This window comes from Trichosurus vulpecula, chromosome 4 (assembly GCF_011100635.1).
Source record: "Trichosurus vulpecula isolate mTriVul1 chromosome 4, mTriVul1.pri, whole genome shotgun sequence".
In the NCBI taxonomy this organism is placed as follows: domain Eukaryota; kingdom Metazoa; phylum Chordata; class Mammalia; order Diprotodontia; family Phalangeridae; genus Trichosurus; species Trichosurus vulpecula.
Genome location: NC_050576.1, coordinates 74,596,720 through 74,622,339, shown reverse-complemented (window position 1 = coordinate 74,622,339; position 25,620 = coordinate 74,596,720). Strand labels below are relative to the sequence as shown.

Below are 25,620 nucleotides of genomic sequence, written 5' to 3'. Positions count from 1 at the left end.
TCTCTCTTTGGATAAATTCTCCCTGGACTAGGGCTGAACAACTGAAAAGACCAGTATGGTATGGTGGAAACAGCACACAACTTTGAAATCAAAGCCTGGGTTCAAATCCCTCCTTTTGACACTTAACCCAAGTGACCTTGGGTAGATCATATCTCCTCTCTTTGGCCTCAATTTCCTCATATGTATGACGAAGGAGCTGGACTGGATGGTCTGCAAGGTACCTAGATTCATGAACCACAGACTAAAAATTGCTGATGTGGGGCTGAATTTACACCAGGACCTAGGGATAAACTTTTGGCTAAAACTATTATCAATTTCTTAAAGCCAGGAAAATCTTTAGAAACTGGATCAACATAATTTCTGTAATTTTTTAAAAACTAGCCTAATGGTAAAATAATTTTTTACTCACACATTTAAGTTAGATACATTTGCTAATACTGAGAAGCAATATGATGGAGGGAAAAGTATAGCTGCAGTTAGAAGACCTGGGTTCAATGCCTGGTACTACCCTCCTTCCTACCTGTAGAACCTCACTGGGTAACTCACAATCTCTCTGCACCTCTGTTTCTTCATTGGAAAGGTCCCTCTCAGCTCCAAGATCCTGTGATTGGTCACCTTGCTCAAACATTATGATTCATCTCTTCAAGTAACTCCAGAATATAAATAGACCAAAAATTTTTAACAAGTGCTCATGTAAAATGCAAAATTCATACCAAAGTGTTTTTCATACAAATTTGCCAAACATCTATACGCGCTCTATAAAAAGGTCAACAAGGTGATAAAACACTGTCATTTACCTCTTGACTTAGTAGAATCCTCATCACTGTGGCTGGGAGGATTCACATCACAGTCAGAGATGTTGTGGTGTTCTGCCTCCTCTTCTTCAGTTTCCCCTGGAATTGGATAATAATTTGTTTAATGAAATATTGGTAGAAAGAGCCTTACAGTTCAATGTTCAACAGCTTCATTTTGATCATGCTTCTAGGAAACTTAAGCATTTATCAGTATAGACAAATTATTTTTTCATCACGCTATGTACAGAAATGCCTTTGCATTTATTATGCTTTTTTTGTTGTGGTTGCAGTTTGTATATCAACTAATTTTTTTTCGCCAAAAGGATCTTGGTGCTTTAAATATGACTATAGGTTAGTCATACTTCATAATTAACAAGAACACACATGGGACATGGTTTACAAATGCTGTTCATGCCCTCGCTATCTATTTTGAATGGGCTAATAACCACACATGGCCAGTCACATCCATTTTGTCATCCTTGAGGCATCTATTACCTGGACAAACATTTATAGACAAATCTAAAAGATTAACTTTACAAAGCTTACCATAGAAACCACAGAGAGAACAAATAAACATTAGGTATTAGAACTGTGAGCAAGGAAAACAAAAAACCTGCAGTTTAATATATAACTGAGATTTTGACAAAACCAATAAGCATGCCAGTTATAGGTTAATTTAGATTCCAGCTGAAAACGAGGACTCTAAAAGACTAAATATAACTTGAGACTTATTCAAAAATGGAATGATACGAAACCTTGGAATAGCTGATTTAAAAAATCACAGTAATCAAATCTAGGATATACCAGGAGCTTCTGGTTTCCCAGAACTAATTTATTTTGAGAAAGACACTATATATATGTATATATACAGAATGGTAACTATCAATTCCTAAAAACTATTCTTATATAATTATCTGCCCATTCTTCACCTTGTGAAAGTATGGTGAAAAAGAATCATGCAAGCACATGTAGTCACCCACATACCACCCCTTTTCCTATGAATTTAAACCCCAAAAGACATTTTGTTTTCTGTCTTAGCCCAGTCTCTGGGTGTAACATTACTTATAATCAGTATTAAATTGCTTGTGAGATAACAAATGCATGAAGACAGTACCTTCTTCAGAAAAATCAACCTTCTGCATTCTAGTGACTCCTAGGGGAAGAAAAGAAAGTCACGTGTGAGTTGAATACAGTTTCAGTGGCAAAAACATAAAGTTGTAATTAAATCTAGATTAGTAACAATTGTGCAAAGTGAAAATGAAGAAATATGAGTCTAATCACTCCAATACTGTCAGCTGGATGAACTGGTAACATTCTCTGGAGTTGTTTCAAGACTCAACCAAATATCTTTGCTAGGTGGCACAATGAATAGAGTACTAGGTGCCTGGAGTCAGAAGACCTGAATTTGACCCCGGAAAAGTCACTTGAATACTGCTGATCTCAGTGTCCTCATCTGTATAATGAGGATAATAATAGCACCTACCTTCTAAGGGTTGTTGTGAGGATCAAATTAGATAGTATTTGTAATGGCTCGCAACAGTGCCTGGCACCCTGGCTTTATGTCAATGTTGGCTATTGTATTATTAGATGAACACTTGGGCTGAGTTAGAAATCACTCTGGAGGATGTTTATGATGACATGGACAGAAACTTTTGCTGCTGTGGCACAACAGTGACAGCAATTTCCACTGATATAATTAATTTCTGATTACAAATGAGAAACTCAAGGACTAAAGGGAAAAAATAACTAGCAAAAAGATTAGGAATGAGAATTAAGTGCTGTCGTATTTTTTAGGGGCTGCTAGGTGGCACAGTAGGTAAGAGTGCTGGCACTGAAGTCCCGAGGACCTAAACTGATATGTGGCCTCAGGCACTTACTATAGACACTCGATATCTGTGTGACCCTGGGCAAGTCACTTAATTCCGTCTGCCTCAGTTTCCTCATCTGTAAAATGAGCTGTAGAAGGAAATGGCAAACCACTCCAGTATCTCTGCCAAGAAAACCCCAAATAGGGTCATGAAGAGTTGGACATTGACTGATCAACTGAACAATAACAACTGTAGCATAAACAAGTTACATTTAAAAAAAAAACTAGACAACTGGCCAAAAGAGCTGATTTTACTGTCACCGTAATTGAACAATGCACACAAAGGAAAAGAGAAGACAAGTTCCTTGCACAATTTTATACCTGGTGCTTCTCTCTGGATTGTTGACAGATGAACTTACTTGACTAAGAATGAACTTACCTAATGTGCAAAAAACCCAGCAATTATAAATGAAGTATTTTATTTTAGTTGCAAGAAAAGCTTTTTTTACACAGTGCATTTTGTTTTTAAATCACATTCATTACTGAATATATTCCTGCCCCTCTCCTGTACTTTTAATGAGCTTTTTCTTGTAGCAAGGATTAATGATACTAGAAAATTAATCAAGAGTAAAGATAATCATTGATAGAATTTTTAAAAATCCTCCAAAAGGAAACATTTTGCCAGCCTATTTCTATTTCATTGTATATGCCTGAAAGTAACAAAAACATAAATTCTTATATATTTTTAAAAGACATAGTAATTCAGACTTTTCCTTAGTTCAGACACTCAATCAACAAGTGTTTATTAAGCACCTCCTATGTGCTGGGAATGCAAATACAAAAATACAAAAACAATCCCTACTCTCAAAGAGATTACATTCTAACATAGTTGTTTAATTAGGTATTCTCAGTATCCAATTGAGAACAGGGTACTGGTTAGTGAATGAGGTTATTTAGCAATGTGTGAGGTAGTGAGAGAATAAAGTGTGAAGACTTCACAGGGAATATGTATATATGTATTTATATCTAAAATGTTTGAGAATCAATATTTAGAGAAAAGGGAAATGGGATAAATTTGAGTCTGTGAGAATCTGATTATTTAGCTTTTACGAATGTCTTTCTCCTCCTTCTTCTTTAGATTTATAGATGTCACCTCAGCTGTGAATGGAATACAAGATTGTGAAAGCTTCCCTATGAATAACTCATGCAAGCCAATATTCAAATAGAGATAGTACAAATTTAGTTAGGATGTGAACCTCACCAGGCCTAAGTTTCGTTTTCCTATAAATCATATGATTTCAGGGAAACCAGATGATATTCCCCTCTCCCCCTCCCCTAGCCTACTTACAAATGGCCATCTTAGCATTAAAGTTTCCCTATAAGGTAATTCTGTAGTTTCTGTGCTTGTATTGGGTAAAAACTTATTCCTGGTTAGATTGTGAGGCCAGTCGTCTCCGCAAATGGGGACGGGGGTCCAGCCTCTGGGGTGGGATTTCTTAGAATTGTTTGTACAACGGTATATCTCTCCCTGCTTGCCTTCTCCCCCTCACCTCTCTTCACTGCTATCTTCGCCCTAGTAGTGAGAAATGCCCAATTCTCGAGACTTGATCAAATAAAGCTTCTGTTTTTTTTTCTGCCTTGAGAAACTGAGACACCTCTGTTTTTTTTTTACTTGAGCCAGTGGTCTTTTGACCCACACAGCAATGTAATTCAATTGGCCTTATCTAGTTTTTAAATCATTTAAATTTTAATAGGGTTAGAAATTCTATTTTAGTAAATAAAAATTCCAAGTCAAATCTGATACAGACTCTCATGCCCAAAATTAATTCCTAAAACAGTTATGGTTAAATTTAAAATGCTATCTTATTACGAAGAATGAATTAATTTCTCATATTTCACAATCCTTAAAGGTCTTCAAGAAGTATTTCTAGATTTGGTATAAGAAAGCTCACTTTGTAATTTTAGAATCATGATACAGCAACTCATGGATACAATTTGGTCACTTTCTACAAAGCCATATTACAAACAGTGGTAGAAAAGATAATTTTGCCTGTATTTTAAGACTCTCATGCAACAAGCAGCTGTGGCCAGAAACTTAAGAAAAGCATCATTCAACAGGCTAAGGTTGGGCTTCAGAGCCTGGATTTAATGTAGGTTTCAAATGCGATCTCTGATTTAATGAGATTTACAAAACTACTGACAAATACAAATATTTAAAAGTAAACCTGGCCATGAATTGGCAACTTCTCAATCTAACTAAGTTTCAATTTCACTTCCCTGACAGCAGTTTTGGCTTTTTATATTTCAACTTGCTTCTCTAACATGGGAATTAAAATAAAAATTGGTTCTTCTTATGATCATTCATAAGCTTTGTTAACTAAAGATCCTATTTAGGGAGGAAAAAAAAGTTCCTGAAAAAAGGGAATTACAGTTGTCTAAAGAAATATTTTTAAAAAATAAGAAATTAGAATAAGCAGCTATGGAGACTTTTAGGCTCTTTTAGTATCCTTATGGTAACTGACTTACAATGATTAAGGACATTAGGAAACGGTGATTTTGTTGATATAATAGCTAGCATTTATATAGTAATTTAAGGTTTACAAAATACTTTTTAAATATTCACTCAATTAGAACCTCACAACTTTGGGAGGTAGGTTCTCTTATTATTTTCACATTACAGATGAGGAAACAGAGGCAAAGAGAGTGACTTGCCTAGGGTCACACAGCTAGTAAGTATCTGAGGCAGGATGTGAACTCAGGTCTTCCTGATTCCAAGTCCAATGCTCCTTCTGTTGTTTCACTTAGAGACTTCCATCTCTAACCTCATGCATCTAACTCATAACTACCTTTTCCAGTGATATTCATTTTGATTCATCCTTCACTGTCCCAGCCAAAGTAATTAAGAAGATAGAGATGATTGTGGAATATTCTTCGTGTTGAAACAAGGCTAAATAGATCATCTGTTTGAGAAGTAATAGCTAAGATTTTGTAACCCAAAGAATCCTCTATCACTATGTGCGAGTGTCCCACATTTCAGTGTAAAAGACATTCTTCATTACCTAGTGACTTCTCATCTCCACTAGAGGCTGGAGAGAGAGCACTGAAAAGGGGAGGGGAGGGCTCAGCTCAGGTCCTCGTTTGGCCTAAGGGTCAAGCTCACGAGAATGGTATCATAAAGGAAATCATGATGCAGTCCACAAAGAATCACCATCAAAGACGCTCTTCTCTTCTAAAGTAGATGGATCCCTGAGGTCCAACGGGCATGGCATTTCTCTTGTCAAGACAACATAGGAGTTGTGTAATGATGAGAGCTATCCAAAAACTGGACTGGAATGCCTCACAAGAGGGGGCGGGGAGTCTCAGCCCTCTACCCCACCCCCAACTGCAAGCACAGGACCATTGAGCCAACCTGCCCCAACTGGTCTACTGTAGAAGAAATGCTAGTTCAGGCGGGGGTTGGTCTAGGCGATCAGAGGTGCTTTCCTATGTAGGCTCTACGATGTATTTAATTGCATCTGAATATATTTTCATCATTCATATGAATGAATTTTTTGTTTACTGACAATTTGAATGATCTACTGCCCTTATTCTATCAGAGCAGATAATTCAAATTCAAAATCAACAAACATATACTAAATACCTACCCTAGGGTATTAAGGCACTTTGCTAGGTATTGGGAGTTAAAAAGATTTTAAAAAATGGCACAGTGCTGACCCACAAGGAGATTACAATCTGTTGGGCGTGGTGGGGAAGATACACAGCTAAATAGGTCAGGATGTGATGTGGGCAAAAGGGAGACTCATAAAAGAATGCTCTAAGAAAATGTGAGGAGGGAGAGATAATTTTCAATTGGGAGTTAATATCAATGAAGATGTCACAGAGAAGACAACATCCAGATGAGCCTCAAAGGAAGATGAGGATACTGAAAAATCGAGCTAACATATTCATTCAAAGCCCTCAGGGCAGCCTAAACAAATGAAAGAAGACAAAGGGAAGTAGGCCTGTTGAAGGCCAGCACTACTATCAGTCCAATCTGCCTTGATGTGGCCAAGTATATGAAGGGAAGTAACACGAAACACAGTTAGGAAGGTTAATTTAAAATGTTCCTATTGTCTATTTCTAATTGCATTGAAACTGGGGCACAATTAACGAGGAGGCACCATTTCGGTGATAACTACAGAACAATTTTACTTTAGTGTTTTAATCGGTGACTTATATTTGTTTCGGTTGTAAAGAACAGTTCAAAAAAAACTAGTACTGGAGCAGATGAACTGTGAGGCCTTTCCAACTTTACTCCAAAACAAACTGGTTTGAGAGAGAGACGGCCCTTGGGAAAGGGCCACTTTCAATGCTCAGGATCCACAAGAGGGCAATTTTGGAAGAAAGTGAAACTTTTGTTCAAGTCTAAGCTGAGCTTCATACCAAAGAACAATTTCTTAAAGAAAACCCCAACCCCTTTCCTTTTGTGACTCATTGCGAAATTAAGCTGTTCCGTGATAAGAATCGAAACTAATGTGCCTAACAGCTCCCCAATGAAAGCAGCTTCACCTCAATGCAAGTCGGCCTGGCATGATACAAAGAATCACAGACTTAAAAATGGAAAAGAGACCAAAGAAGTCAACTAGACTCCAAACTCCTGCTTAAATCACGAATCTTTTCTTCCTAATCACAAACAAGTAGTTATCCAACCTCTTTCTGAAGCTAAGAGGAAACTTAATTACTTTCTAAGACAACACTATCAAAAAGTCAAATGGACAAACTTCTGGGAAATTTTATGTGGAAGAAAGTGTATCTTCTACCCACCAGTCCAAGACCTGTTTTCTCCAGGGCACTCAGCCCACAAAGCCTGGCCCTTCCTCCAGATATCAGAACCGTCTCATGGGTCACTGAGATGCTCTGGGATGTCAGAGGACTTGAATTATCATCAGAGCTCTGTCAGGTACCACCTAATTGACCTCAAACAGGTGATTTCCCCTTTTCATCTGTAAAACAGGAAGGTTGGACTAGATGCCCTTTTAAGTCCAAACCCAAACCCTAAGATTCCCTGTCTCTGCCTCCTGCGGCCTGGTCTTTTCTTCTTCAGATTAAACATATCCCAAGTTCCTTAAACTAATCCAAAGGGCAATATCTAGTCCCTTCATTATCCTGCTTGCTCTCTTCTTTTCTGGATGTGTCTCAGTTTGTCAGAAGCCACGTTATTAAGGTGTATCCCAGAAATGGCCACTGTACTCCAAATGAGGACTGACTGGGGAGGCCACATCAGGACCATTACCTCCCTTGCTTTGGACATTAAGCTTCTTTTAATGTGCCATTAAATCATATAGGCTTTTTTGCTGGATGCAGTCTGTATCAGTATTTGCCTATTGAGCTAGAGTTTCAAGACTTCCTAGGTCTTTTTCATATTAACTGCTTTCTATCCATGTAATTTACCCCTCCTTCTCCTCAATACTGTGAATTTGAAAGAGGTTAAACTGAATGAAAATTTTTTCTATAAACTCATGAGTTGAAACAATAGTTTAACGAACAAATTTGCTACCTCATACTTGCCTGTAAAGCTGAAACCAGAACTTTCAAGTCAAGACGCTGTTGTAAAAGAATATAGTAAGCCCTCAAACCTCATTTCCTTCCATAAAGAACAAGTTAAAAGGACAGTCACCAACCTGTTTCCTTCATTTTAGTATTTCCATTTGTCCCAAATGAGGAGTAATCTGAAACAAAGAGCAAAAAATGATTAGAGCCCAGAAGAAAACAAAGCCACACCTAAGGAAGTAATAAGCAGTGTCCTTCTAAAAAATAAAAAATGGTAGAATCAATAATACAACTTATAAAGAAAAAAAGGAAGGAGGACATGGAGACAGAAACCCCCTGAAGAGGAGAGTAAGGTACCTTTTCAATTCATCTGGTATTAGTACAGCCACAGCATAACTATATCTTTTAGGTGCCAGTCAATATACTGATACTAAGTAGGGATACATGCTTAAAGGAATATTTTAGTCTCTTCTCCTCCAGATGGGAAAGTGACTCATAGCCAATGCAATTATTTAAAAATCTTTAGTCATGAAATACATGTAGCAAAGGCACATATATATCTGATTACTCTGCATAAGATAATTTTATAGGTCCAAGACAAAATCTTCAACCTTTTGTTTTTCATTACCAAGATAACTAGTAGAGATGAAAATCTTTTTCTTAGTCTTAAAATCGCCACTGTAATAAATGGAACTATAGAAATCCATAGATAAGTTCTTACCAGATCCTGAACTCCTTATAGGTGGTCTACGAAGGTCAGCTAGAATTGCAGATTCCTCATTAGCTACTAGTATAGGAAGAAAAGACATTTAAGTGATTAGAAATAGTAAATATACTACACATATATTGAACTTCTCTCCTCACTTCTAACCAGTTCTAAATTTGCCACATGTCAAAGAACAATCCAAGGTCAAAAGATCTGTGATTTAATACTCTGTTTAAACCTTGCGGTAGGTCACCTCATACTCTACCCCCCTCCTCCTAAGCCTCAATCCATCTGCAGACCGCTACCCTGCCCTTAGACAACAGGCAGAATCTGTGCTGTCCTGTGCTCAGAGCCTTTCTAAGGCTTGCCAGTATTTGTATTTTGTGGGCATTTGACATCTCTATAACCATGATGAAAAATCAAAGTAGAGACAACAGTGAAGAAACAATACTACACTGAAAAAGTGGAACACTGAATACAAGTCCTTTACTGTCCTCAACTCGGATTTTTTTTTAAATCCTAAAATATATAACTCAATATAAATCTATCCCACGTATCTGTCACTATCTGCTTTATGAATTATCTATGGAAATTTTCAATTCAAGTTTGTTTTCCAACTGCCCACCATATTCTTTGCTACCCTGAACACACTCAGAAAATGCAAGTTAATTTTAATTATTAAAATTTTAATGTTAAGTTAGGGAAAACAGCATTACAAAGGACATTTGCTAAAAAACAAAACAAAACAAAACAGCCCCTCCCCTTCCCAAATGAAAGTATTCTCAAGCCCACTATAACCTGTCTTTTAGTTTAGCTAATGCTTTACATTAATCATTAGCATTTAAGAAACTATCAAATACCTTTCTTCCATAGGCATTTTTGCCAGGTACTATCCTTAAAGTGCTATTCTAGCATTTCCCTGAGGCAGGTGGGTGGTGTGGTAGTTAGATCCCTGGGCCTGCAGTCAGGAAGACCAGGTTTCAAATGCAGCTTTAGACGCTTGCTAGCTGTATGATCCTGGGTAAGTCACTAGACTTGTCTACCTCAGTTTCCTCAAAACTGTAAAATGGGAATAATAATAGTGCCCATCCCCCAGGGCTGTTTCAAGGATCAAATGAGAGATCATTTATAAAGTGCTTAGCACAGTGCCTGGCACACAGTAGGTGCTTCATAAATGCTCGTTTCCTTCCTTCCTTCATTATGGCACAGGGGTGATTGATTTTGGGTTCTTATGGCCGGCAGAATGCAAGTCCTGCTAAATACTATCAGTGTGCAAAGGCTGTGAGTATAGACTCAACGGCGATTTGAAGCTCCGGTCAGATCCGTTTGGTGAGAGAATCATCACTACGCTGGCTTCACTTCACAGCCATGAATTTTTTGGCTGCAGCAACTCTGGTAAGACCTTCTAAGAGTCAGATCTGCACCGAGTGCATCACTTCCCTAGCTCTACGGCATAGATAATGGAGTTGACTAGACTCCATAAAATATACATTCTTTATATTAATATTTTTCATTAAACTAAAATCCTCAATTAAGCAACATTAATTAATAACGTACTATGGGCCTTATTCTGTGCTAGGTGTTGGATATGCAAAGAGAAATGGCATCAGTGCTGAACAGGGGATCTGATGCATCCATAAGCAAATAAAAGGCAGAATATGATAAGAAGAAAGAAATGCTTTCAACTCTGTAACAACATGGCTTCGACCTCCCTTTGCAAGGCTTATTTCACGTTAGCCCTTTTCTCCGAATGCATTCTATGTTCTAGACAAATCGCCTAATAGCTGGAACACAGCATCGCACTGCCACGGCCGCACGTTCACATAGGCTGGTCACAGCCAGAAGAGACTCCCACCTCTCCACTCCCTCACAGAGTCCTTGGCTTCCTTCAGGGGTCGGATCAGAGCCATCTCCAAATGAAGTCTTTGCTGTTTTTTCCAGTCTCACTCCTCTCCTCTAATTACCTTGTATTTTCCTATCTTGGATAACAGAACAGGATAACAAGACCAGATCCCCCGAGTTGGAAGAGACTATCTAGTTCAACCCCAAGATGGTACGTAGACATGTATACTCCTTAATGACAGAGTTTATTTGCTTTTTATCTTTGTATCACCAGCACCTAGCTCAGTGCCTCACATACAGTCAGGGGTTAATAAATGTTTTTTGAACCAAACTGGGGGAAGTAGCACCTGAGTTGAGCTTTGAAGGAAGAATTTCTTCAGTAGGTAAAGATAGGAAGGGAGTGAAGTTCAGGCACGAGGGGAATGTGGATGGTCTACACTAATGCATAGAGGGGGAAAGATACAGAACAAGATGGAGGAAAATCTTCTAAGTCACCCTAAGAGTATGTGTAGGAGAGTCGTGTAAAATAATACAAGGAAGGTCAGTTGGACCCACAGTGCAGAGGACACCCAAGGATTCAATTATTGTCTATGCCACTGGTTCTCCAATCTACTTATTTAGCCTCTCTGCTGACCTCCAGTCTTATGTCTCCAACTGCCTAGTGGGCATCTCAAGCTGGGTGGCCAGAAGACATCTGAAACTCAACATGTCCAAAACTGATCTTTCTCCCTGAGCTCTCCCCTTACCAAATTTCTCTATTACTATTGAGGGTGCCACATCCTTCCCAGTTCTCCAGGCTCGAAACCTAGGTGTCATCTCTGACTTCTCACTCTCTCACCAGCCCTCCCTACCCTGTATCAAATCTGGTGTCAAGTCCTGCTATTTTGACCTTTGTAATATCGATTGCATATATGCCGCCGCCCCCCCCACTTTCTCTCTTCTGATGTTGCTACCATGCTGGTGCAGGCCTTTGTTACCTCATGGCTTATCTACTGAAATAGCTTGCTGGTCATCCCTGCTACAAGCCTCTCTCCAATGCACTTCAATTTCCACTCAGTTGTCAAACTGTTTTCCTAAAAAGCAGCTCTGACCATACCACACCTCTACTCAGTAAACTTCAGTGACTCCCTACCACCTTCTGGATCAATTCTAACATCCTCTGTTTGGCTTTCAAAGTCCTACATAACCTGGCCTTTCCCCTACCTTTCTAATCCTCCTTACACTTTCCACTCCCCCACATACTCTTTGATCCAGTGACTCTGACCTCCTGGCTGTTCCTTGCACAAGACAATTCATCCCCTGGTTGCAGCTATTTTCTCTGACAGTCCCCAGGCCTGGAATGCTCTCCCCCTCATTTCTACCTCCTGGCTTCCCTGGCTCCCTTTAAGCCCCAGCCAAAATCCAGCCTTCCACAGGAAGCCTTTCCCAGTTCCTCTCAATCTTAAAGTGCCTTCTTTCTGTTGGTTATTTCCAATTTGTCCTATACATAGCTTGTTCGTGCATAGTTGTTTTTCCATGTTATCTCCCCCATTTGATTTTGATCTCCTTGAGATCAGGAACTTATTTTGGTTTTTCTTTCATCCTCAACACTTAGTACAGTGCCAGGCACATAACAGGTGCTTAATAAATTTTTAGTGACTGTCAGAGTTTGCATTGTGCTCCACTGGCAATAGGGAGCCATTGAGATCAGGGGTGTGACATGGTCAGATTTGTGCGTTAGAAAGATTTTGGCAGCTGTGTTAAGGATGGATGGAAGAGAGGAACAACTGTAGGCTAAGGAGCCTATTTTGGAGGCTATTACAATGGCCCAACAGAGAGGTGACGAAGGCTTGAACTGGACTGAGAGGTGGCAGTTGAGGGGGAAGGCACGCATGCCATGGGGAGATATTGCAGGGCTCAAATCAACAGGACAAAGTGGATTTAACTTTGCTCTCCACAGGGCTTTTCATCCAGCATTCGACAGTCCATTTCAAGTCCCACTTCCACTCTTTCAACCCTCCACATTTCAATGTGCCCAGGAGTTCTAGAAGTAATTCTCAATGGGAGCCTGTACTTGTGAAGGGTCACTCCTAGTTAGGGACCACTCTCTTCCTATCTTACTAGGTGGTTTTCCCTATTACTACTGCCCCACCCCCCCCTTTAGGTTTTAGGAACCACTTTTAGGTTCAATTAAATACAATACCCAAGGTATGTGTGCCTTCTTTGCTCTCTTCTTTTTCTCAGAGTGGAGAGATTCCTTTAACAAGTACTTTTCAGTTAGATTACTTCCAATCCACAGCTATTGATTCAACAAATGATTAAATGAGTGGCTACTGTGTATATGGTTATTGTGCACAGTGTTGAGGAATGATTTACAGAAGTGATGTACAGCTCTCTTGTGTGGGGGTGGTGTGAGGATGGGGCGTAGATTGTGAAGAACAGCATTAGCAAAGGCCTCATTAGAGAGGTAGGAGATAGTGGCTTTGGCTGAAGCCAAGGATCTAGTTAGGAAGGTAGGAAGGACACAAATTCTGGAATGCCCAAAAAGCTCAGGGAGAAGGGGAACAGGGGGTTGGTGTTTCAGGCCCTGAGCTTGATTTCAGTCAGTCCTCAGGGTGATTTTACTGTGGTGCCCAGTGGTGAAAAGACACATTTACACAGTACTGAGATACTCTTGCTATCTTTCCTATGGAGCCTCTCTACCAGTTTGACTAAAAGACAAATGAGAAAATTTAACACTTCAAGGCCTAGCTGATGAGTGAAAGGGCTCTGGGGCCCGAGGATATGGGTTCAAATGCTATCTTCTATGCATAATCCCTTTGTGACATCAGGCAGATTACTCAACTTTCCTGGGCCCGTTTACTGATCTGTAAAATGAGGAGTTTGGAGGAAAGAAAAGGTTAACATTCAAGCTCAGATAATAGCTGTTCAATAAACACACTGACTATTTAATTAGAAAACATGAAAAATGTATAAATCTCAGCTAAAGTCCTACTCCGATATCTTGTCATAGAATAGAGTTGATTTTGGATTTTCATCAAAAGCTACACTAAGGGAGTACCAAAGTTTAGAAAGGCTTTAAGTACAAGGCACCAATGAATCATGGCTACCGTCCGAGGATTAGCGCAGAGTGGCTTAGCACCAGAAGACTAACAGTTAGGTGATGATACTCGTGGCCACAGAAAGTCACAAAAACAGTTTACTAAAGCAGAGAGGGATTACAATCTGCATTGGTGGATAAAGGTCCCTTACCGAAAAGCAGTTATGAAGTATGTACATTGACTCTGAAGGATTCTCCAAATTATTTTGTTACGCTGAAATTTTGCTATACTGATTGATTGGGTCACGTATGCTAGGAACTGAAGTTCTAAAGATTCTTCTACTGTTATGACATAGGCAGCTAGGTGTTACAGCGGACGGAGCTCAGGACCTGGAATCAGGAAGACCTGAGTTTGACCCCTGCCTGACATTTACTAGTTGTGTGACCTTGGGCAAATCACTTGACCTCTGCCTCAGTTTCCCCATCTGTAAAACAGGGATAATGATAGCCCCTGCCTCCCAGTGTGTTGTTGTGAGGATGACATAACATTTATAAGGCCTCTTGCCAATCTTAAAGCAACACATAAATGCTAGCTGTTATCATGATCATTATTAGTCGATGTGGGAACTGACTGCTCCAGTTGATGACATAATGCTGTTATGCTGGACAGAGGGACATCTTTCAAGAAGATAATGCGATGTGTATCATCATCATATTTTGCTTTACTCTGTCAGTCAGTCATCAATCCTTACTGGGTACAGGATACGGCAGTGGTTATTCTAGCTCTCTTTCAAACTCCCACTTATAATAAAAATTGAGAGCTAAGATTTATATATTGCTTTAAGATTTGCAAAGCGCTTTATATATAGGGATCAACACATTTGGTCAGACTTGAAAGGAGAATTTGTTTTTCTGTAACCATTCAGTAAAGTATTTCAATCACCTACTGGTCAAGGATAACAATCTATAGTCTTAATAATTGGCCTTCTCTATTTTGAAGTAGGACTTAAGCTGGCTCCACTATAGGATAAGCTTAAAATTGCACAGATTTTGTCAAATATTAACCTGCTAATGAGAGTAAATATTAAGGATTTTATTTAAAAAGAAAAGGGCCAATCAGCAGTGGGTCTGTGAGATCCTCCAACTCAACAAACATAAATTAATCTTCTTGCATTATCTACCCACCCCCCTATATCATCTCATTGCATCTATACACCCTTACTTTCTCTGTCCAGTTCATCAATGACTACATTCTAACGGCCTAGTGAGATCTTCTTTGTTAGCATCATCAGGAAGCAGGAAAAATATTTGCAAGTTTTTTTTCAAAATACATTTAACAACAAAATAAGAAGAGGCTATAGTACTAAAACGCAACATCATAAATGCAGTCAGCCTCCATCTGGAATACTGGTGTCCAGTTTTCTGGGTGCCGTAGTTCAGGAAGGACACTGTTAAGCTGGAGAGCATGCCAAGTCAGAAATCATACATATTCTGAACAATCAACTTCAAGAGACTTGATGCGGTCAGATGGCAAAGGACGGCAAAGAAGGATAAGAAGAGAAGTGACGTTTCTTACCTGTTATCCCTTGTACTCTTCTGACTGATTTCTTTGAGACTGTCTGGCTTATGATGGTTTGAGAAGATGGTTCATCCTCTGAAGAACAAAACGTGTAAACAGTTAAAACTGAGACTGTGTAGGGAAAAAAAACCCACAACATACCTATTCAGCTCAGGTGCCACCTCTTTAATGAAGCCTTATCCTTGGGCTGGAAGTACTGCTCTCTCCTCAACATGTTTTTTTTTTTTAAAACAAAACTGGTCTCTACTTTGCTTTATCACATTCCACTTTGCATCACACTTATTTGTTATGTGTCTCATTCTCCTCTTTGAGGAGAAAAACTGTATAATTTTTCATGTATCCCTAGTTCTTAAGTACCTTGCACATAGTAGCTAGTTGAATAAACAACTGTTAAATGCAATATCTTCTGCACTTATGTTTAAATTTTAAACATTTAAATGTTAATGTTTTAAAGCTACTTCTCTAGGTGTCTTCTACAAGACCACAAACTAGAAGAATTTATCATTTATGTTCTTTTTAGTACCTAGCACAATACTTTGCACACAGTGTAGGCGCTTAGTAAATTTTAATTATACTAAAGTAAAAAAAAAAACTTGGAATTTACAAACTCAGAAACACTGCAAGTAATGGAGAAGACATATATGAAAGTGGTCAGGAAGAGAAAATATGTCTATATACTGAGGTTTACTAGCAAAGTATGTAGAAGCAGTATTAAAGAAGTGAAACCAGTATTTCCCCTCTGGAGGGAAATATGTACAAGAAGAGAAAGGAAGGATGGGCTGCAATCTGCACTGAAGAATTATATGCTTAAGTTGATGAGATGAAAGATCCACTAAAGAGTAGAGAACATAGTAATTCTTTTACTTTTCTCATTTAGTGACTATCAATTGAACCCTCATTATGTGCAGGTGCTGGGGGTGGGATCCAGAAAAAATGTCAGGAACCCTGCTCTTAAGTGCACGATCTTGCTGAACACTTCCCTCCACAAAATTAATAATTTTAGAGAAAACATGCAAAATGTATAATAATGATGCAAACTTGGGTGAATGTGAAATCTCTAAAATCAACAAACCTTCAAACGTCATCAAATGCCAATAAAGAATAATATAGCTCACATTTATAATGAACTTTACTCTGAACACTTTTAACAGGTAACAAGGCCAGAAAATGGACCTGGGACTCTATCCATTTCAATGCAGGACAGCATTCTATCTTCTTGGTGACTTAAAGCGTTAGAGTTGCCTAGAGTACTGAGTAGCTAAATGACTTCCAGATTCACAAAGTCAGTTGATGTCAGAGCAAGGACCTGAATCTGGATTTCCTGGCTTCAAGGCCAGCTAGACAGATATCCACTGCCTCCTCTCTTTGCCTCTCATGATGTAGATAAGGCCTATACTTATTTTCATTTTACTTATGATGAATTTGAAATTGAGGCCCAGAGATTCCATTAGACTGTGAAGTCCTTGAGGGCAGGAACTGTTTTTCTGCCTCTTTTTGCTAGATACATAGTAGGTGCTTAATAAATATTTAATAATTGACTGACTGAGAGGTTAAATGATTTGCCAAAATGATCTTCATAAAGCACAGGTCATTCCCCTACTCAATAAACTTCAGTGGCTCCCTACTTCCATCGGGATTCAAATATAAAATCCTTTGGCTTTTAAAGCCCTTTAAGTTGGCTCCTTTCCACCTTTCAAGTCTTCCGCTTCTTACTAGGCTCCACAAGATCAGGCAACACCAGCCTTGCTTCTATTCCTTGGGCACAATTTTTCCTCTCAGTGCCTTTTCATAGGCTGTTCCATGTTCCTGGAATGTTTTTTCTCCTTTCTGCTTCTTGGCTTCCTTTAAGACTCAAGGTTCAAATCCTATCTTGGGCAAGCTGCCTTTGCTGCCTCCTTCCCCTCAATGCATAGTGGCTTCTCTCTGATTTACCCTGCATATATATCTATATGTGTTGATATCTCTGAGATTACTTCCAGTTCACCCTGCATATGTATTTATATGTGTTAATATATATTTCTATCTTGCATGTTGATAGTCATTTACATGTTGTTTCACCAATTAAAATGTGAGACGATGGCAGGGTCTGTTTTTTATCTTTCTTTGTATCCCTAGCACTTTGCACAGTGCCTGGCATTTAGTAAGTGCTTAATAAATGCACCATCAATGCAACTTACTATATCACCTTGTAATTCAAACCTGCATCTGTCAAACCTCACTAGTGACTCACATCCTTCGCATGACATTTTGCCCATGAGTCAAGTATCAACCTCCCCTCCACGCACACACACCATGGGGTAATTTCCAACCTCAACTGTACCTGGAATTACAAACCCAGGTGTATCCCTCTCCTCTATATGCAGGCACTTAGCACAGTGCCTGACACATAATAGGCACTTAACAGATGCTTCCTGACTTTCGTTCACCTGGTGTCAGGTTTCTTCATAACCAGAATAGGTTCTCATTTCTCCTCTTCCTTCTCAACCATGGGGACCCTCCTCTGCCGCCCCCTGCCCCAACTCTTTCAGGACAAGGTCACATTATTTTAGGAACGAGATCTCATAAAGAGGAAAAAGGGTAATAATTAACTCAAGTTTAATGAGTCCAGTGACACTGACATTCCATCTCCACACTCCGGCATTTTCATTGGCTGATCCCTACGCCTGGAATCCTCTTCCCTCCTCATCTCAGCCTCCCGGCTTACTCCAAGTCCCACGCACCCCGTCTTCTACTAGTACCCTCCCTATCTTCAATGCATCCTGCTTTTGTTTGCACGTGGTTGTTTTCCTGTGGTCTCCCATCAGACTGGGTGGTCCCTGAGAGCAGGGATGTTTTTGATTCCCCAGCGCTCAGCAACCTAGTAGGCGCTTAATACTTATGGGCCGAGTCCAAGAAAGACTGCTCAAAAATCAAGACAAATGTCAAAATTCTCACTGAGCCTGGGGTGGGGCCAATGCCCCCCTATCAAGCAGAACGCAGGTGCCCTTCCTCTCCCACTCTCCGGGGGCTCCTGCCCCCTGCTCTCTTTTCTCTGCGGAGGGTGGGGAAGGATGACAGGTGGGGATGGGGCCACTGGCCCGAGCATCCAGGGGACCCCCGGAGAGGTGGGGGGCTGCTGAAAAGGTTTGTTCCGTCTACGCCATCCCAGTCCCCCGTTCTCTCCCTCCCCGGATCGCCCGCATCCTCCATGCCCGGCCAGCCCCTCCAGCTAGTAATCAGTTTCCTCCTCCACCTTTGGGTCTCCCAGACGGGAGTCCATCCCTCGCAAGAGACCGAGAGGGGCGCGAGAAGAGGACCCCCGCGGGGCAGGGAGAGGTGCCCGCCCGCGGCGGGAAACCTCCCTCCAGCTCCGGGTGCGCGCGCCTCTCCAGCCCGTTACCTCGGCGGCGGCGACCGCCTCCGCCACCCTCACCTTCCGAGGACTGCAGGTCCCACAGCCCTCTCCTGGTAGTGGCCGGCGAGGGCTGCGGCGGTGGCTGAGCCTCCTCCTGCTGGAGCCGGGTCGTTCTCCTAGTATTCATCTCAACAGGTCCCAGGCCCGAGAAGTGAGCGGGTGGCCGAGACCTAAGGTAATAGGCTCTTCTCTCCTCCACTTCCTCTTTCCCGCGCACAGGGCAGAACTCTTGTGTGTGGGCTCGCTTTTCCACCCGGGCACTTCCCCCGGAAGCAAGCGGCTCGAAGTCGCCGTACACTTGGGGCGGGAGCTCGGAGAACCTCACTTCCCTCCGGCGCCTGCGCCGACCCGAGGGGCTTCCGTACGCGAGCGCGTCCCTTCCGCCGCCATCTTGAGGAGCGAGCGGGCGCCTCCCTTGTCGTAGCGGGGCCCTGGGTGTGACGTGCGCTGTCCATCCCTCGCCTGCCATGGTCCGCGGGCCTAGGCTGGCTGGCCGGGTCCCTCTCTGGAGCGGCGGCGGGGGCTTGGCGCCCGTCAGGGAGGCAGCTGGGAGTCTCCGGGTTCGCGGCCGCCGCCGCTCTTGTCGCTGTCACCGCCGCGGTGTCCGGCCTCCTCTGGGCCCATGGTAGCTCCCGAGGGTTGTGAGGCAGGCTGTGCCCGGGCTCGGTCAGCTGCTGCTGGGTGTGTGTGTGTGTCACCCCCGCCCCCCTGGCTGCAGGCCCGCAAGAGGAGGAGAGGGGAGAGCCTGGCCCTCCCGCGCTAGGGGCGGGGAGGGGCCCGAAGCGGCGGGGCCGGAGCCGGCCATCCCCGGCTCTCCAGCCAGTCCTAAGGCGAGCGTCACGGGTGCGGCTCGGCCCTGGACGGGCCGTGGCGCAGCATTCCCGAGGCGGGAGGCCAGGATCGGGGGAGCCCGCGCCTTTAAAAGTCCAGCCGGCATCGCCGCCGCTTCCTCCACCATTTTGTTCAACCTGTAGCCCAAGTGCCCGCGCTGCCTCCTCCACGGTTAGCCGACTCCGTCCCCTCCCGACTGGTGAAGGGTTCAAGTTTCGAACGCAGACGCCGACATTTCTGGACCGGGATAATGCGGGGAGTCGTTTTTTGCTTTGGCTGCCCACTGAAAGGATTTCCCCCTTCCGTCCCCCTCCCTCCCCCCATAAGTTAAGAGTGGAAGTGGAAAAATGCTTGTTAATTTAAAAAATAAAATAAACTTGTAAAGTGAAGGTGTGTATGTCCTATCGTGGTGAAATGTTTGACTCTTCAGTCACTTAGTCAAGGCAAAGGCTACTCGGGTAACCATCGACCTTGAAGTCGATTGTTAAGAATATGGGAAATCTCTACCCGAAGAAGGACCTAGTTATTTTCCAAAAGCAATATGTGAGTAACGCAAAAAACGAAAAGAAAGTTTATCCGCCACACGTACCATGATACTAAAGTGATGCTGAAGAGTCATGCTTAAAAATTTATCAGCGGATTACAGGCAGAAACATTTGTAAAACTAGGTGCTTGGTACGGTGGAAAGAGAAGCTGGCTTGAGGCACTCATTTTGCAGCTTGAGTACTTCAACCTAGTCCTGCTCGACTCAGTTCCTCATCTTTAAAATTAAGAGATTGTTTACATTCCTTCGGGCTCTAAATTTTTGATCCTTTTGGAAACTGACGTTCCTCTAATGTGAAATTAAGGAGTGCTTTCTGCTTCTTTAGCGACTTGGTAAATTCACCTGTACTTTTTTTTTTTATCCGCATCAGGAATTTCCAGCATAAGTTTATTCTAGATTTCATTGTACAATTCCCAAGTTTAGTTTACTATCATTCAAGCACTTTTGAAATACTGAATCTGTGCCAGAGACTAGAATACAAAATGTTAAAAAACTTAGTAGAACCAAGATGGTAAATAATCTTACATACCATTATATTAATATTTAACCATTTTGAAATACTAGGGTGGAGTAGTCATAATTGGTGTAAAGCCTCATGTCTTTTAAGAAATTCTATTTTAAGGACACAGCACTAGTCTAATAATAATATCACTTCGAGGCTAGAGAAGTTGATTTAGTGAATAAATAAAGGATTTATGTTTAGTGTATTAATTTTATATAGGTAACATACTTGAATATGCTTTGAAATTCGTTTAAGGAATTTAAAGTTATTAGGATCTTGTTTAAACTACTCTCTTAGTAAGTATAAACTCCAATATCTCAACTTTGGTCCAAATGATCGTAAATTCAGAATTAGTACATACAACCTTGCTCTTCTATGGTTTTTATCATAAATAAAATGTACACCCTAGTTACAGAATTAGCAACGGATATTCTGTGTGTTAGGTAACATAATACAGAGACATAATAGTATTTGTAATAGTGCTTTTAAAAATCAGTAACTCATTTTTTACATATTTGGTATGAGTACTGGTCTGCAGTAAAATAAGAGTGAAAGAAAAAAAAAGGAAGAACACTAAGAAAGAAATAGCTTTTTGCTTCTTTTTGCTTTTTATTGCCTTCAGGGAAGGGAAAATGAAAGTGGTCTAAGGGATAGTTACATGAAACTACAAGTTTTTTGCTACTTTTAAAATTATTTAAAAGTATAAAGTAAGTTAACTAGCATTTAGTATTTTAGAAAACTTCTAAAAAGAGCATATTATTAACAAAGTTATTAGTTGACTGTAAAATATTTTTAAATTATACTGTCTACAAGAAATCGAATGCTATACTGAATAGACTGTCAAAAGAGCCCTCGAGGGCCTCATATTTTTTAATAGTAGATTAATATAAGCAAAAATAATAGACACATAAAAACTTACCTTTGGGCCCTTTTTATTGTGGAGGGTATTTCCTTAATTTCTTTCCTGTGTGGTCTAGAAAGAAAGGGATTCATCTACTATTATACTTACTGGTGCACTGCCAAAAACAGCTCAAGAATAGCTTCCCCAAAGAAGTGAATCTTTTAAAAACAAAAAGGCATAGACAATTTTAGACAGAAGTTCGCGTGTTTGTGGCCTTGGTGTACCTGGGAGGACCACTTATATCCTGGCCCCTCCTCTGTTTATGAGGTGGCAGCAGAAGCTACAGATGCCTAACAACATGTGTGTTTCACCCAGCAACCCCTTGAAGCTCAACCTAGAGAAAAGTTTTAATGACAGAACTGTCCAACAGTGGAATTGGCTGTCTTCAGGAGTGAAATCCCTATTGGGATGATAGATATAGAGCTGGAAAGGACTTCAGAGGCCATCTAGTCCAACCCCTTATTTTACAGATAAGGAAACAGGCTCAGAGAGATCAAGTGACTTGAAGGTTTACAGGTAATCAGAGATGAGATTTGAGCCCACAGCCTCTGATTCCAGAGCCAATGTAATTTGTGTACCCTACCAGAGAATATCTCTTAGGTTTGTAGAAGGGATTCCTTTCTGACAGATTAGCTTAAGACTAGAATAAACTTTTTGTCATTTCAGTTAACAATCTCTGAAAATTACTATAACAACCCCTAACAAGATATTGACTAGGATTTGTAATGCTCCTTTGGGAAAGACTGCAACCCCTGTTTCTTCTTAAACTGGGAAGAGCTACAGATCCCAGTGGATTTTGTGGCCAGCCAATCCAGTGGTGGTTTGATTACAATTCTGAAGTATTTCTTAGTAAAGGGCCTAGAATATCATGGAGAAAATTTTCATCTTTTAAAGCACTGAACTAAATGTCATTCTGAACTTCCCTGTTACTGTGGAGGGGCACTGCCCTGTCCACAGTCATTCAGGTTCAAAACCTTGTTGTCCTGGCCATTTTTTATTCCTCATTTTCGTCCCTCATATTCAATCTGTTATCAAATCTTGCCATTTCTACCTTTATGACATTTCTCATACATCTCATTTTCTCCACTCATACAGCCGGAACTCTAGTTCAGGTCTCGCCTCATTCCATTTTATCTCCACTCAACTTGCTGGAGTGGTTTTTTTTTTAAAAGTGTAGACCTAACTCTGATACGACATTGAGTTCTGTGGCTTCCTATTCCAAGATCTTTAGTTGGGCTTTTAAAGCCCTTCATAATCTGTCCTTTTCCTCTTCAAAATCTTATACTTGATTCTATACATGATGTGATCTAGTTACATTGCCCTTACAGTTCTTTGGTCATGACACTCCATCTCTTGTTACCATACCTGTCTCTCATTCCCCCAACCCAGAGATGTCTACCATTAGACACAAATAGGTATATATACATAAAATTATTCTATATATACTTCTATTTATCAGTTCTTTCTCTGGATACAGATAATATCTTTTTTCATATGTCCTTTATTTTTTAATTTTTGTATTTATAACAGTGAAAATGACTTGGTCACTCAAAGTTGTTTTTAAAACAATATTGCTGTCACTGTACACAATGTACTCTTGGTTCTGCTCATTTTACTCTTTATCATTTCATACCTCCTTTCTAAGATCATTGAGTTCGTCCTTTTGTATAGTATTCCATCACAACCATATGCCACAATTTGTTCAGCCATTCTGTAATAGATGGACATCCCCTCAATTTCTAGTCCTTGACACCACAAAGAGAGCTTCTATAAACATTCCATTCACATTCAAAGTTATAATTACTATTTGTGAATTTCCCTCCACCTTATTTTTACTCACTATTTTATTTCTTAGCCTCTCTTTTTCCCCTATCCCTATTACCTTATCTTCTCCCTCCACCCTCCCACCCCCAACCTCACCCACCCCTCCAAGAGTTCCTCCATCCCCCCCAATCTCAATTCATATATCCCGCTAAAAGACCCTTCCCTAGTTTTCTCACCTTTGCACGTTCAGAAAGACTTCTACACCCTCCTGGAATGTTCTTTCATCTCTGCCTCTTAGTTTTTCTGGCTTCCTTCAAAACTGAGTTCAAAGCCCACCTTCTGTGGAAGGCTTTTCCCCTCTGCACCTCTGCCCCCACACCCAAATGTGAAAGGTTTCCACCTTTGATCCCATATACTCTCCATAGATTATGTATGTACTTAGTTATTTGTTATCTCCCCATTAGACTTGTAAGTTTCTTGTGGGCAAGGGACTCCCCTCCCATTCTTTGTATGTTCAGTGCCAAGCACAGTGGTGGGCACAGAGTATACACTTAAATGCTTGTTGGTTGACTGATACTAAGTACATTTAGCACTGGAGAGTGTGACTAGTGATGCAGTATCAGCTGAAGAAGCTGGGAACCAGGTTTCTGTTGAGTCCAAGAAATCGTGAAGACTAAGAGGAAGCCATCTAAAAGGAAGAGGAGTTTATCAACAATAGATCAGGGTTCCAGAGGGCACAAGGAAAGGGGAAGACAGAGTAGCAGGACTGCAGAGGTGTATGGCTGAGATTGATGGTTGTGAGAACAGAGAGTGATAGAGCAAGGGAAGATTTTCAACTTGGCAGATGGTGATTGAATCACAAACATGCTCAGGTCTCTCTAACAATTAAAACTGTTGCAATTGTACTTATGTAGCTCCTTAAAGTTTGCAAAGTACCTTACAAAATGTTTTCTCATTTTATCCTCACACCAACCTTGGGAGATAGGTGATACTATTACCCCCATTTTACAGATGAACTGTCCAGAGGCTTGTCCAGGGTCACACAGCTAGTAAGTGTCTTAAGGTTGGATTTGACCCAGATGTACCTGACTTACAGTCCAATGTTCTGTTATCGTATTGTCTAACAACAGCAAATGACCTTTGATCCCTCTACTCTTTCCAGCTACTACTATCCCATCTCTGTGTAGCAGACATAATTTAACACTATGTAATGAAATAATTAATTTCAATTGTAAATATGATATGAAATTCTATAAAGTGCTACTTTAGTAACTCAGCACTTTTTTAAAAATTTAATTTTTCTGAACTGTCTCCCTTCCTCTTTCCCCACCTTGTAGTAGAGAAAGCCCCTATTTGACACAGATATATACATATACATGTATATACACACATATATATGTAAAACTATATTATGCATACTTCTAGTTGTCAGTTCTTTCTCTGGATGTGAATAGCATCTTCCTTCATAGGCCCTTTGTAGCTGATTTGAGTATTCATAATACTCAGAATAACTATGAATGACTAAGTTCATGTATAACGTAAGTCATTCATAGTTATTCTCACAATATTGCTGTTAATATATACAACGTTCTCTTGGTTCTGCTCATTTCACTCTTTGTCATTTCATGCAAGTCTGTCTGTGTTTTTCCAAAACCAACCTGCTCATCATTTCTTACAGGACAGTAGTTTCCCATCGTGATAGTATACTGCAACTTGTTTAGCCATTCCCCAGATGTTAGGCATCCCCTCAATTTCCAGTTCTTTGCCACCAGAAAGGGAGCTGCTATAAATATTTTAGAACATATAGGTTCTTTTTCTTTTTCCCTGATCACCTTGGGAAACAGACCTAATAGTGGTATTGCTGGGTCAAAGGGTATACATAGTTTTATATCTTTGGACATAATTCCAGTTGTTCTCCAGAATCATTGGATCAGTTCACAGTTCCACCAACAGTGTATTAGTGTCCCAATTTTTCCATATCCTCTCCATCATTTGAAATTTTCCCCATCTATCATTTAAGCCAGTCTAATAGGTGTGAGATGATATCTCAAAATTGTTTTAATTTGCATTTCTCTAATCAATAATGATTTAGAGCATTTTTCATATGATTATATATAGCTTTTATTTCTTCATTGAGATACTTTATATGCTTTGACCTTTTATAAATTGAAGAATGACTCATATTATAAATTTGACAAAATTCTCTATTTTAGGCATGAGACTTATATCTGAGAAACTTTCTATAAAGTTTTTTCCCCAATTTTCTGCTTTCCTTCTAATCTTGGGTATGTCGGTTTCATTTTTTATAAACACTTTTTAATTTAATGTAATAAAATTAAACATTGTACAGCTCTCAGTGTTCTCTATCTCTTGTTTATTCGTAAATTCTTCTATCCATAAGTCAGATA

General features: G+C 40.4%; 1 protein-coding gene across 2 annotated transcripts in view; it reads right to left on the bottom strand.

Annotated features, from left to right (window-relative positions):
* The window catches only part of TOR1AIP1 (torsin 1A interacting protein 1), a 33,787-nt gene extending 14,432 nt beyond the window's left edge, over positions 1-19,355 (bottom strand). The window contains exons 1-6 of one of the 2 annotated variants that reach the window (XM_036756739.1): positions 18,689-19,355; positions 15,274-15,351; positions 8,852-8,917; positions 8,262-8,309; positions 1,909-1,947; positions 798-893 (exon numbers count right to left, since the gene is read on the bottom strand). In XM_036756739.1, the coding sequence (XP_036612634.1) occupies positions 798-893; positions 1,909-1,947; positions 8,262-8,309; positions 8,852-8,917; positions 15,274-15,351; positions 18,689-19,139 (778 nt within the window). In that variant the 5' untranslated portion in view covers positions 19,140-19,355. The remainder of the gene's footprint in view (positions 1-797; positions 894-1,908; positions 1,948-8,261; positions 8,310-8,851; positions 8,918-15,273; positions 15,352-18,688) is intronic. The other variant, XM_036756738.1, reaches the window with a different exon arrangement.
* Between the last annotated feature and the right edge of the window lie 6,265 nt (positions 19,356-25,620).